Source organism: Narcine bancroftii, chromosome 10 (assembly GCF_036971445.1).
Source record: "Narcine bancroftii isolate sNarBan1 chromosome 10, sNarBan1.hap1, whole genome shotgun sequence".
Classification (NCBI taxonomy): domain Eukaryota; kingdom Metazoa; phylum Chordata; class Chondrichthyes; order Torpediniformes; family Narcinidae; genus Narcine; species Narcine bancroftii.
The window spans coordinates 3905551-3919854 of record NC_091478.1 but is presented as its reverse complement, the minus strand read 5'-3'; the positions used below and the strand labels follow the sequence as shown (position 1 = coordinate 3919854).

At 41.3% G+C, this 14304-nt stretch overlaps 1 protein-coding gene across 1 annotated transcript in view; it reads left to right on the top strand.

The window, feature by feature from the left end:
- Window positions 1-14304, top strand: part of jakmip3 (Janus kinase and microtubule interacting protein 3) — a 189707-nt gene that overhangs the window by 119879 nt on the left and 55524 nt on the right. Inside the window, exons 12-20 of the mRNA XM_069899622.1 lie at window positions 405-488; window positions 4749-4811; window positions 4968-5066; window positions 6005-6103; window positions 6217-6270; window positions 9617-9682; window positions 9958-10026; window positions 10107-10184; window positions 13584-13787. Of these exons, the coding sequence (XP_069755723.1) occupies window positions 405-488; window positions 4749-4811; window positions 4968-5066; window positions 6005-6103; window positions 6217-6270; window positions 9617-9682; window positions 9958-10026; window positions 10107-10184; window positions 13584-13787 (816 nt within the window). The remainder of the gene's footprint in view (window positions 1-404; window positions 489-4748; window positions 4812-4967; window positions 5067-6004; window positions 6104-6216; window positions 6271-9616; window positions 9683-9957; window positions 10027-10106; window positions 10185-13583; window positions 13788-14304) is intronic.

Sequence of the window (14304 nt, the reverse complement as noted above, 5' to 3'; positions counted from 1 at the left end):
CTACATGCAGAATGAGGGTGGAATGGATCGAGTGAATGGCTTGGGTGTGGTTGCAGGGACAATGAAGGAAAGGGAATGCTTTTCTATTATTTTACACATAGACAGGCCCTTCGGCCCATGAGCCTGTGCCGCCCAATTACGGAATGGAAATGTGAATGGAGAGTATATGTTAGGGATTGTAGGTGTCAATGTTAATGGGTTCGAATTCTGGACCCATCTTTTCAAACAGCAAGCCAGGAAACAACGACTAATGTGTAAAATAAGGGGACCATGGTGTTGGCACTGAGGTAGTTGAGAGGGTTAGTCTTCCTCTCCATGTGAGACCAGCAGGGATTTTTTGTTAGAGATGAGAGTATTGAACAAGATTTTTTCATCTTCTCCCTCTTTTATTTTCTTCCTTTTAGACTCGTGAGCAACTACAGACAGAAAACCACCGCTATCAAAGTAAAATTGAAGACTTGGAGAAGGCTCTTGCACAGCAAGGGCAGGTACTGTTTGATGTATAACATCCCACGTGATAAAGAGGGGAATTTTAATTCCAACTATTTGAAAATGGTTTGGTGGCTGAGGGGAGGGTGGGAATAGGATAGAAATCTCTTTGAGAGATTGAGATGTCTGAGACCGTACTCGCTAGAATTTAGAAGAATGAGAGGGGATATTGTAGAAACAAACAAAATTATGAAAGGCATAGATTACCTAGAGGGAGGTAAGTTGTTTCAGTTGTTGGGGGAGAACAGAACTATGGGTCCTAGCCTTAAGATTCAGGGGAGTAATTTTAGCATAGAGATGAGGAGGAACTGCTTTATCCAGAGTGTTAAATAAGTGGAATTTTCTCCCCATTGAAGCAGTGACGGCAACCTCAGTAAATGTATTTAAGACAAGGTTGAATAGATTTTTACATCGTTGGGTAATTAAGGGATATTTGGAAAGGCATATAGGTGGAGATGAGCCCATCATCAGATCAGACATGATCTCATTGAATAGCAGAGTAGGCTCGACGACCCAGAGGCTCCTATTTCTGATGTTCTTATGAAAGAATTTGATTAAAAAAAGTTGCTCCACTAAAAATCCTGTGAATGACCAATGAGTTTCACAATGCTGAAAATGGGAAACAAGTTGGAAATTTCTATGTAGTAATTGCTCACTAACAATGTAAGCGTGAGTTTGCAACTTTAAACCAATGTACATAGCCTCACAGACTCCTTGAAACTAACGGAGATTGTAGCAGATTGGATTGAGAAGAGGTTGAGTGACAAATTGATCAGTACATATTGGATCTTTGCAACTGCTTTCCTAGAAAATTCTAAAAATCTGCAACCATAAGAAGACATTTCCTCAGCGTCACACAAGATTTCCAAACAAGTGAGAGTTGTTTTTTTCTCTCTCTATTGCCTGCCATGTTTGATGTTTCCCATCTTTTGCACACTTGCAAGGATAATTAACAGCTGAATCCTCAGAAAAGGAGGCCCTTTTCGTACATAGGGGTGAGGCAGGGGTGAGAAACCTAACCAATGAGGTGGGATGTAGTGAAGTCAATGGCATCTGACAACCAGAATCTCACTGACCAAGCCAATGGCAGATCTGGAGGCACCATGCAATATGGCAGCAGGTTTACATTGTGGAGCAGTGAAAGTTGGATATGCAAAATGTGCAGGGTTCATCACTTAATTGGGTACGCAGAGAGTCCTCGACTTATGACCATCCGCTCGTCTAACTGGATTTTAAAAAATATATAAAATTTATGCAGTTTATTTGACAAACTATAACAGGGATGCAGGACATGTAAGAGCCAAAGTGTGCATACTTACCTTGTTAGTCGGCGTTCCGGGTCCCAGGGCTGGGCACGGCCATCTTGATTCCTGTATGAATGCACAAGTCTTCGGTAGGCGCATATATTGGGTGGGTTCATATATTGGTGTTCGGTTGGCACATGCACGAGAGTTAAGGATGCGAATTCAATATCGTCAGGGCGCATAACTCTCACGCATGCACCAACCGAATTCCAATACGTGAACTCACAAAAAGTTTGCCCATGGACCGACCGAGGACTCGTATATGCACATAGGGATCAAGATGTCCGTCCCAGCTCCAGAACCCTGGAACGCTAACAAACAAGGTAAGTATGGACCAGAATGTGCAAAGATTCGCCAAGGTTGATCAACAAATTCAGGAAACTTTAAGAGGTAAAACACAGGGTTCTGTTGACCCCATGATTAAGTTTTATGTAGCAGAGGTGAAAAGATACATCACCATCATTTTGGGCTTCAGCCCTTCATCAAGGTTGCAGTCAGTTAATTTAAACTGAGTAAGTCCATATTCTACAATGTGGAACTCACTAACAGATTTGAAGGCCCAGCTTTTCAGTCAGCTCATATCAAATGGTATCTGATAGTTTATTGATTTTAATGGAATTCTAGAATAACCATTAAGGATGAAAAGTTACAGTTGTAAAAATATTTTATTTTAGTTGAGTGTTTTTTATAACTGTTTTTATGTTTGTTGTTAACCATATTTTCAAAAAATGGATTTTCATTATTGATTTCAATTGGAATAGTTATACAATTTCTCTGAACCGTAGACACACATTTATTTAAAAGTTAGTCACATCAATGACAATTTCACAGTGGGAAGAGCCCCAAATCAATTTTGTCTGCTGTCAAAGTCTGTTGACATTATTTTAGGGATGGGACCTCCTCACTTCACCACCTCAGGTCCTGTTACCATCCAGACACCACAAATGGACTCTGTGCAGAGGGCCAGCAATGTGGACTCTGCCTCTGGCCTGGGGTAAGCATGGTATAGGCAGACCAGGTAACGATTGCAAGCACAGGGACTGATCTGGCCCAGTGTATAGTCGACAAGACATCCAGGGCACAAAAATAGCCATGGTACCTGCATGGGTCCCAGCCATGCCTGCCTGTTTGTGGGCTTTGTGGAGCAATCCATGCTATAAGCCTACACAGGCAAGACACTTCAACTCTTCCTCTGGTATATCAACGACATCATCGGGGCTGCATCATGCACCTCCAATGAGCTTGTCAGCTTTATCCACTTCGTGGCCAATTTCCGCCCCAATCTCAAACTCACCTGGTCCATCTCCGATAACACTCTCCCTTTCCTGGATCTCTCTGTCTCCATCTCAGGAGACCAGCTTTCCACCGATATATACTTCAAATCCTCCAACTCCCTCAATTAACTGGGCTACACTTCCTCACACCCTGTCCGCTGCAAGGATTCCATCCCCTTCTCTCAATTTCTCCATTTCCACCACATCGGTTGCCAAGATGAGGTCTTCCAGTCCAGAACTTCCAAAATGTCTGCCTTCTTCTACAAACGTGGCTTCCCCTCTACCACTATCAACTCAGCCCTCACCTGCATCTCCTCCATTTCCCGCTCATCTGTCCTGGCCCCCTCTGCCTCCAGACACAACATACATAGAATCCCCCTCATCCTCACCTACCACTCCACCAGCCTCCCCATCTAATACATCATCCTCCGGAATTTCTGGCACTTACTACAGGATCCCACCACGAGAAAGATTTTTCCCATTCCTCCCTTCTCGGACTTCCGCAAGGACCGCCCTCTCCATGATTCCCTCGTGCCCTCATCCCTCCCCACTCATCGGACCCTGGTACCTTGCCCTGTGCCCACAGGAGTTTCAACAATTGCACCCACACCTCCTCCCCACCATGGTCCAGGGCCCAAAACAGGCCTTTCACGTGAAGCAACACTTCACCTGTACATCCATCCAGAGGACTCATTTACTGCATCTGGCATTCTCTACATCGGAGAGGTCAGTCCCAGATTGGAGGAACAACACCTGATTTTCTGTCTGGGCACTCTACAGCCACATGGCATGAACATTGACTTTACTGCTTGTCTCTTCTTCCCATTCCCCTTTCCTGTCCTTCCAGTTCTTTCACCCACACAGCCATCCCCCCTCCCCCTCATTACTGCATTTTCTCATACTTTAATGAAGGGTTCAAGTCTGAAACGTCGGTTCTGTATCTTCAACTTTGCTACATAAAGGACCCGGTTTGACCTGTTGAGCTTCTCCAGCATTTTGTATTTTTACTAATAACACAAGACAACAAATTTTTCCAAATGTTTGCTTCCTTAAAAAAAATTGGGGATTAATGATAGACAACTTCAAGCTGAACTCAAAAATAATTTCTGTATCATGTAGGAAGTTGGAGAAACAGAGCATTAAGTCCAAGTGAAAATGCAGAAAATTAATTTTCAATTACTTTGCACTTCATAGTTTTGTCTGCTTGAGGTAGACTAAAAATATGACAGGAAATCACCAAAATAGATATTTAAAGAAAGGGTACATAATAAAAAAAATGTTAAAGTGATTTTTGTGATCAGGAGCCCAAAATCCATAAATACACCCAAAAGTGTTCAGGAGAAAAATCTTCATTTACCAGTCAAATAGCAATTGCATAAAATCTGAACAAATCGGACACCGGGGGCATGGAGTCTTAAAGCAGAGGCTAGTGGTAAAATTATAAATCTGGATCTCATGAGCAAATATCAAAGGTATTATTCCAAATAATGGAGATTATTCCAAATAAGAATGAGGAAGGCAACAAGGGTCAAAACATATTGGAAAATCTAAATCAAAAATAGGTGGGTAAGTAAATACTGGTTTTAAATTTTTAAAAATTTTGCAAGTCCACATATCCTGTACTTCTAAAATGCTGCTTATCTGCAATCAGAATAAGAAGTATTATCTTTATATTTCTAAGGATATGAAATGGATTGAGGAGAAACAAGCATTTTATCGTTGGAACCAGGAACTACTAGAAAAGGTATTTTCATCACTCAAAGGTACAGGTAGAACGGCGAGGTATTCTGCTTTTTATTAGATTTCCTGCTTTTCTTGCAGCCTGATTTAAAGTCTCGGGCAAAATTGTTAAATATCCAGAAACAAGGTTTACATTAATCTTAAGTCCGTATTTTCATAGATTCAGCAGATGGAGACTGAAGAAAATCGCTTGAGACATGAAGTACAGGACGCAAGAGACCAAAATGAGCTTTTAGAATTTCGTATTCTGGAACTTGAAGTAAGAAGAACTTCAGTGTTATTTACCCATGTCCTTTATCTCTGGTCGACTTTAATCTGCTGATGTTTTATTCGACTAAAGTTGCTCTGGGTATTGCACAATCTAATGATAGTCATTAAGATTTATTCTACTTAAATATTTGCTTAAATACACATGACAAATTAATCAGTTCTTCTCATTTGTCTAAAATAACACTGCTGGCCAGTTTAGGGAGATGTCAGAGTTAGGTTTTTTACTCAGAGAGGGGTGGGTGCCTGGAACGTATTGCTGAGGTTGGTGGTGGAGACTGGTACAATAGGGACATTCAATAGGTTCGAGGTGAAGAAAAACTAGATTGTATTGCAATAGGTTTCCATAGATTGGCAAAACATCACAGGCTGAAGGGCCTGAGCTGTACTGGAATGTACTGAAGGGCCTGAGCTGTACTGGAATGTACTGAAGGGCCTGAGCTGTACTGGAATATACTGAAGGGCCTGAGCTGTACTGGAATGTACTGAAGGGCCTGAGCTGTACTGGAATGTACTGAAGGGCCTGAGCTGTACTGGAATGTACTGATGGGCCTGAGCTGTACTGGAATGTACTGAAGGGCCTGAGCTGTACTGGAATGTACTGAAGGGCCTGAGCTGTATTGGAATGTACTGAAGGGCCTGAGCTATGCTGGAATGTACTGAAGGGCCTGAGCTGTACTGGAATGTACTGAAGGGCCTGAGATGTACTGGAATGTTCTATGTTCTCATTTTACTTTAGTTTGAAATTATTTTGGTGACACTGATATTTGTTAAAATGATGCTTCAAATCATACTCATTGATTTTAATTAATCTGTTTAAATGGATATAATTTGCACATTAAATCCACTTAAATTTTCTTTTTTTTTTAAACCTTGACTGAATATAGAATCAGTTGCGCATTTTTCATCAGAATAAAATTCATCTTTCAGGAGCGGGAACGGCGCTCACCTGCCATTAACTTCCATCATATCCCATTTCCCGAGGAAACGAGTCCTCTTCAGGTCTACTGTGAGGCAGAAGGAGTGACAGTAGGTGATCTCTATTTTTTCATTTCTCTACTAGACATGGTTTAAATTCACTTCAATTGTGTTAATGCAATCCGTTAAACATTTCTGATTAAACTTTTCTCATGTTTTGTCAGGACATTACAATAGCAGATCTTATGAAAAAGCTGGATATTTTAGGAGATAACGCCGTAAGTGTATGTTGCTTTTCTAATCATAGATATTTTCTTTCCTGTTATGTAAGCCTCTCAGTAGGGTAGCCAGGGTGAATCTTATAACAGTGATAGCATTCAGTGTATATTCTAAAACTATACAGTCTATTCACATAAAAGTCTTCTATCTTGCAGATAACCATCATAATTCGAATCTCACATGACAAACTGCCAAACATTTTTGTCAAAGTCAGGAATGGTATTTTTAAGGAGATGCAGAAAAGTGCATGAATTATCTTCAATTTCATCATGGCATTAACATTTCCCCATAACTGAGACATCCTATCAGTGGCCGAGAAGAAGCAGACCATTTTAAATGTGGCTCTATCTGAAACATCACACTCATTACCCATCTGCGTTTATATGTTGCAACCTATTTAAAATGCCAGTTACTGTGTATCCTGTGAAATTATTTATGTCCTTCCATCTTTTATGAGAGGGAAAATTAATTGGGCTATTTATAGAAGCCAGTTTTCATATCTGTTCCTACCTGTTACCAATTCTATGATAGGAAAATTGGGGTAATCACATGCAGACAAAAGCAACTTTGATCACCCCCTTTCTGTCCTTTGTCAGTAAATGTCTGGCGATACTGATCCAGAAGGACCATAAGACATAGGAGCAGAAGTAGCCTATTCAGCCCATCGAGTCTGCCCCGCTATTTAATCTTGAGCGGATCCATTTCCACACTCAGTCCCACTGCCCAGCCTTCTCCCCATAACCTTTGAAGCCCTGGCTAATCAAGAACTTATCAATTTCTGCCTTAAGTACAACCAATGACCTGCTCTCCACAATGGCATGTCTTAACAAATTCCACACGTTCACCACCCTCTGGCTGAACAAATTCCTCTGCATCTCAGTTCTAAATGGTCACCCTTCAATCCGGAAGTTGTGCCCTCTTGTCCTAGACTCTCCCACCATGGGAAACAACCTTTCTCCATCTACTCTGTCTATACCTTTCAACATTTCTTTTTAAAATATTTCATTGAGTTTAACATGTAAGTTTACATACAGAGTTTTAGAAAAGAAAACACATAAATCATTTGTGTACGTATAAGCCCACACAAAAGAAAAAAATAGATGTGGATACATTGGTGACCCCCAGACATCGGACAGTGAATCTGCGGAGCACACGGTAATTCTTAATTCTTCTAATTATGATAAAATTCTAAGAATGGGCCCCACAACTTTATAAATTGATACTTTCTATCTTTAATATCAGCTCTAATTTCAACATTTGAAATGTTTTGGTGAGATTCCCCCCTATTTCTCCTGAATTCCAATGAGTACAGACCAAGAGCTGTCAAACACTTTCACTCCCGGAATCATCCTCATGAACCTCCTCTGAACCCTCTCCAACGTCAGCATATCCTTTCTTAAATAAGGAGCCCAAAACTGATCACCATGCTTCAAGTTTGGTCCCACATTCCTGCTCTTATATTCTATTCCTCTTAAAATGGACGCCAGCGTTGCATTTGCCTTCGTTTTTTTGGGGTTTTTTTTTACTTAAACAAAAGTTACTTTTAATTTTCTTTAAACATAAAAGTAGGATCAAACTTTAACTTATTCCTATTAACTTCACCCAACTTAACCCCCTTTCTAATTCTAAAGCGCATGTGTATGTAATGTGTGTGTTTGTTCAGAAAAGTTCTTTTGATTCACAGTCCAATCTCACTTCTCATTCCTCCAAGTTCACTGGTATCAGGCAATTCTTATACTGTACACAGAATGTAACATTTATGAATTTCACCAGGTTTTGATGCTTGAAAGGTACATGGCTACCACTCAGGAAGGTTGTTGTCAGTTCTCAGAAAGAGATTTGTTGCTCGTTGGACACCCACAACTGATCACTTCTAATCAGCCACTTCAGTGTCTTGCTGAAGAAACTTGCCCCATCAGGGCTTTCCAGATGATAACCTCTTTCTTTCAGGTCACCACAGAGTTCCTTTTTCTTTCCCTTATTTCAGGGGAAACATTCAAGCCAGCCATTTCCTCTTGTATGGACTACATGGGTTGTTTCAACAGGCTGACAACCCGTCTTCAAAATGTGGTTTTTAAACAAGCTGCCAGCTTGCCATGCTGCAGAAACCCATTTTCTCTCTCTCTCTCTCTCTCTCTCACAGAGAAATCCTGTTTGGTCTCTCTCTCTATCTCTCTCTCTCTCTCTCTCTCTCTCTCTCTGCTTGCAAAACCACATGATCTTCCTCGAACAGCCAACTGCATTCAGACAGATTGCGGCACTGGACCCAATCTTCTGAGACCGTTCATCTGTGGCTTTCAAAACAATAATCCATTACTCATCTACTTGTTAAGTCTCTATAGGCATTCTTCAAAGTTTGCAAAGGCACCCAGATCCTGGACTGTCTGGCTTGAGCAGAGCTCTGGCATTTTAAATGAGATCTGTTTTGTGAAGTGTTTGTGACCAACACTACCCCCACAATCTGTCTCCTTCAAAAACATATCTATATACAATACAAAATATTATATAATCCGTCACACATCTCTAGAGTGGAATGTTACAGATCCTTTTCAGTCTATCTGGAATCCACTGGTCTTGGGCTCTGGCCCAATAGTTCTCCTTCATCCAACACTCTGACTGAACCATGGGCTCATTTGCCTTTCAGCTGTCTGCTGTTTATGGATTCTTGCTGTCCCTACAGCATTTGCCTTCTTCACCACTGACTCAACCTGCAAGTTTGCCTTCAGGCCGTCCTGCACGAGGATTCCCAGCTCCTTTTGCATCTGGGTATTTTCAATGTTCTCCCCATTTTTAAAAAAAGTGCATGACCGTATACTTCCTGACATTTTTATTTCATTTGCCAATTCTCTGCTCGTACTCCTAATTAATTTATACAATCTCATAACTGAGGGCCCATTTGTTTTCTATCAGAATTAGAAATTTTTTTTTCCTATTCAAAATAAATGAACTGCCTTTGGAATCAAAGTAAAACATAGTCTTGAACATAAGATGATTGAGGATCAAGTTATTCAGGGCAACTAGTCATATAGAGAGTGAAGCCACTTTTTAAACTCTCATTATAACTGACTTGATCCAAACAAGATATTTTGCACATAGTTGGGACCCTCACATTCATTGATGTTCAGAAGGTTTCTTTCATGTTAGACATTGATTTCAGCAGATACAGGAATGTAACTGTTGAATCGAAGGATGGCATCCATGTCTGCCCAAATCAACTTGAGCTGCATGGCTCAGAACATCAGGAGACCTATTGGTGTAGAATAAGGAAAGAAGCATGCATTATATGAGAAGAAAATACAGGAATGTTGAATTTTTACTTTGTCTATTTATTTACTTATTAATTAGAATTTGACCAATGAGGAACAAGTGGTTGTGATTCAGGCCCGAACAGTTTTGACATTGGCAGAAAAGGTAACATTTATATTTCTTTATTGTAGTGATTAACATGAAACAACCTTTAACAATCGTCCTGGACAACAAAGGAATAAGATCATTGAATGAGACAAATTCATTAATGATTTTGGTTGTTTATTGTATTTACATGAAAAGGAAATGATAAAGAACAGATTAACATTTAAAAATAAGCTTCATTTCAATGTGTCAGGAAGGTTGTATTGAATCAGAAATTAGTCTTACTTGTTAAATTATGTTTTTGTGTGCCCAATTTTGTTTCATTCAACTTCCAGTGGCTTCAACAGATTGAGCTGACAGAATCTGCTCTTCAGCAAAAGATGAACGACATTGAAAATGAAAAGGTAAGCAGAACACACCCTCGATATTGTAATAACCCCTTGTGAGAGGCTTTGAAGTTTCTTAACGAGTTCTTTGTATTCAGGAGCTATTCAGTAAACAGAAGGGCTACTTGGATGAAGAACTGGACTACAGAAAACAGGCCATGGATCAGGCTCATAAGGTACATTTTGCTTTTGTAAAGCCATTCTTACCAAAAAGGTGTAAATTCATCAGATGTCCATTTATGATTTTAAAAATTCCATTCCCCAAAAAGATTTTACAAATAACACATGGGCAACCGCTACCAGCATCTTCCCCTCAAAGTAATTCACTCTCCCAACTTGGTAACATTGTACTGCTTCTTAATTGTCACTGGGAACTCTTAGCAGAACTGTGGGAGAACGTTCACCAGAAAGATCGCAATAATTCAAGTCCGTAGACCATCTCCATCTTCTTAAGACCACTGGGGATGCACAATAAATACTGACCTTGTGAACAAATGCCCAGATTTTGAAAATATACTTAAGGGGAGTTGTAAAAAGGTTGTTTTTTATACACCTTGAGGATGGTAAAAGTCCAAAACCTGATATCTGAAAGTTTCAATGAAGGTAAAAACTCTCCATGTTTAAAAGGTGCCTGGATTTCTGCCTGGAGAGCAGTGTCCTGCAGGGTTACAGATCAAGAGATGAAAAGGTGGGAATAGGTCGGGTAGTTCATTTTCTGCTGGAATAGATGGTGCTGAAAAGGCAAACTCTCCACTGGCCACCGTTTCAGAGGGGCTCCGAACAAGAGGTACAAGGACTCTCTGAAGAAATCTCAGTGCCAGTGGTCTGCTCTAGCCTCCGATTGCATGGCCTGGAGACACACCATTCACCAGTCTGTCTCCTCCTTCAAGGACACATGCAGGGCTGGCCTTGAGGACAAAAGGAGATGGAGGAAGAACCGTGACACAGCAGCACCAAACCCAGGACAGAATTTCCCTGGCAGCCGCTTTAGCCGGGAATGACTATCCAGCATTTGGCCTTGTCAGCCACCAGCGAACCTGCCACAGATGTGGACAGCCCCCTTCCCCAATCTTCGTTCATGATGCCAAGCCATGATGAGTCTCAATGGATGAAAAACCCTTTGAGCATATTGTACATTTTCTCTACAATTTGTGGAAAGAAGCTTATTTTTACTCAAGGAATATTGAGATATGTTGAGTTCCTAATGATAGGAACAACTCTCATTTTTGTAAGGACCATGTTTAAATGATCCTGACAGCTGTAACAGAAAAGTTAAAAAAGTCTTTCAGGTAAATAAGTTCCGCTATGCGACTAAATTGGATGAAAAGTAGCAAAATTACTGGGATATACTCTGTCAGGTTTTATAAACCACAGTACTGAGTGATCTAGTAGTTCCATCAATCTTCTATAAACCCACTGACTTCCACAGTTACCTTGACTACACCTCTTTCCACCCTGTCTCCGGTAAGGATTTTATTCCTTTTTCTCAATTCCTCCATCCACGCCACATCTTCTCCCAGTGTGAGGTTTTCTATTCCTGGACATCTGAGATGTCCTCCTTCTTCAGAAAATACGACTTGCCCTCTACTGCCATATCTCAGCCCTTACCTGCATATCCTCTATTTCCCGAACAGCTGCCTTCACCTCTTTGCACCTCCCCAATCCTCCCAGATATAACAAGAACAGGGTTTCCCTTGTCCTCACCTACCACCGAACCAGCTTCTGCATCCAAAATATCATTCTCCACCATTTCCGCCACCTACAACATGATCTCACCACTACTCGTCTTCCTCTCCCTTCCCCTCTCTGCTTTCCATAAGGATTGTTTTCTCATTGACTTCCTTGTCCATTCATTCCTACCCACCATTTCACCCGTTGTTCCTTGTTACCGCGGCGTGCCACCTGACTCAGGCACCTGCTGAAGAAGGGCTCGGGCCCAAAATGGTGATGGCCATTTGCTTTCCATGGACGCTGGATGACCTGCACTTTTGTCCAGTTTCTCCAGCACCTTTATGTCCTGCTTAAGATCTCACCTTCTGCTGACTTGTTGTTTGCCTGTTCCTGGCAAATTCATTTGACTGGCTGAAGTTTTTCTCCTTAAATTCCACTCATCTTTTTCCCAGATCAAAGGTGTATCATTGGAAACCCATGTGGGCCAAGCTACACCTGTCTTATTGTGAGATACATGGAGCAATTGTTGCTTCAGTCAGGCCCCAACACTCAGTTCTTTTTTGGTTGCATCCATTGATTTTCTGCTACAACCTGCACCCATACAGTCCTCAAAATACCTTTATATTTGCTGCCAATTTACAACCTGTTCTCCCTTCATACGGTCCATCTATGACTTGTCCCTGTCCAGGGACAAGTTTCTATCCAGGGTATAGCCTACTGACTGTCATCGCTCCACTCATCCTTGCTACCATCCAAACTCCTGAGAGGACAAACTATTCCATTCCCCAAGTTCCTATGTCTCTGTTATATTTGCTTTGATAATGAGACTTTCAACACTCATGGTCCTGAGATGCTTTCCTTCCTTCCTTCAGCCATGGTGAACAGAGCACATGACCACATCTTGCCTAGTTTTCCCACCGCTTCCCCACTAGAAGTGGTAAGGGTCGAGGTCCCTGGTCCTCATCTTTGAGAACACCAGCCTTACCCTGTCCTATTCACCCTGCCACATCCACACTGTGGCATGAAATTAAAGTTTTGTCTATTTCCCAGTTCTGACAAAGGCTCCCGAAATATTAACACGTTTCTCATTCCTTAGATGATTGTTGACTTGCTGAGTATTCACTACATTATGTGTTTTTACAACATAGTATAATAATATAGTCGGTTATTTAATAAATATATATTGATCCAATCCTCTGCATTGAAAGGCCTATACAGTAAAACCCCTGGTATCCAGCACCTATGGGGTTTGGTAGATGCCAGATAAGTATATTTTCCAATTGTTTGAGATTGCGTGATACGTGATTGGTGAAATAACGGGGAGGTGCGCCAATTTTAAATGTATTTTTTACCTATTTAATTTCCACAATTTTTTTTGCTGGATGCTGCCAACTGCTTGAATTCCAGATAAAAGGGGTTTTACTGTATTTAACCATGTCACAAAAAACTGAAGTATCTCTCACAATATAGGAAGAGATTTTGATGATCATTTGCAAGCAGTATCTTACCTATTTAGACTGACAGAAGGTTTATTACATTTATTTGTTATTGTCACATTTATAGAGATACAGTGAAGTGCTTTGACAGGCGACTCAACCGCAGCTTCCAGTTTTGCCAGTTGTCAAGAACATAGATAATCCAAGGATTCTGATTTACAAATAATTCCAAGACCAATTAAAAGCAATTCAATCCACTAAAAATATAAAACCATCCTTAAAATTTGAAACAAAACACTAAAGAAGAGTTCAGAATCAGAAATTATTGTCATTAACTGCTGTTACTTCCCATGAAGTCCAGGGCATTTGGAAAAATCCAAAGTACATCAGCATTTAGGTGCAAGCAGTAGTTTTGCAACTGCCATGTTCTCTGCTCTTGAACGACACACACGTTTGTTTTACCACCAGCGGATTCTGGAACTGGAAGCCATGTTATATGATGCCCTGCAACAAGAAGCAGGGGCAAAAATGACTGAGCTTTTGTCTGAAGATGAAAAGGAGAATCTGAAAGCAGCCGTGGAGCAGTGGAAACGGCAGGTCATGAGTGAGCTCCGAGAGCGTGACGCGCAGATACTGAGGGAGAGGATGGAGCTCGTCCATCATGCCCAACAGGTGAGAAATTCATTACTGGTTTCACACCCTAGTACTGAAAGAGGGGGTAGTGCTTGGTTTCCCAGCCCCAGGTCCGAGGGAGAGGGTGGTGCTCGGTTACCCAGCCCGAGGTCCAAGGGAGAGGGTGGAGCTTGTTTCCCAGCCCCAGATCCAAGGGAGAGGGTGAAGCTCAGTTTCCCAGCCCCAGGTCTGAGGGAGAGGGTGGTGCTCGGTTTCCCAGCCACAGTACCGAGGGAGAGGGTGGAGCTTGTCCATCATGCCCAACAGTTGAGAAGTTCATTACAGTTTCTCACCTTGAGAAAGGAGTGAAATATTAAAGTCTGCAGATACTATGCTGTAGTAAAACACACAGTAAATGCTGGAGGACCTCAGGCAGTGTTGCATCATCCTTAGGTAGTTGGTCTGGACACCTCCCCCTGCCATTTTTCAGTCTTTATTCTGACACCATCCTGTTCTTTGCTTATACCTTGAAGAAGGGCTCAGGCCCGAAATGACAGTAATATATCTTTACCTCCTG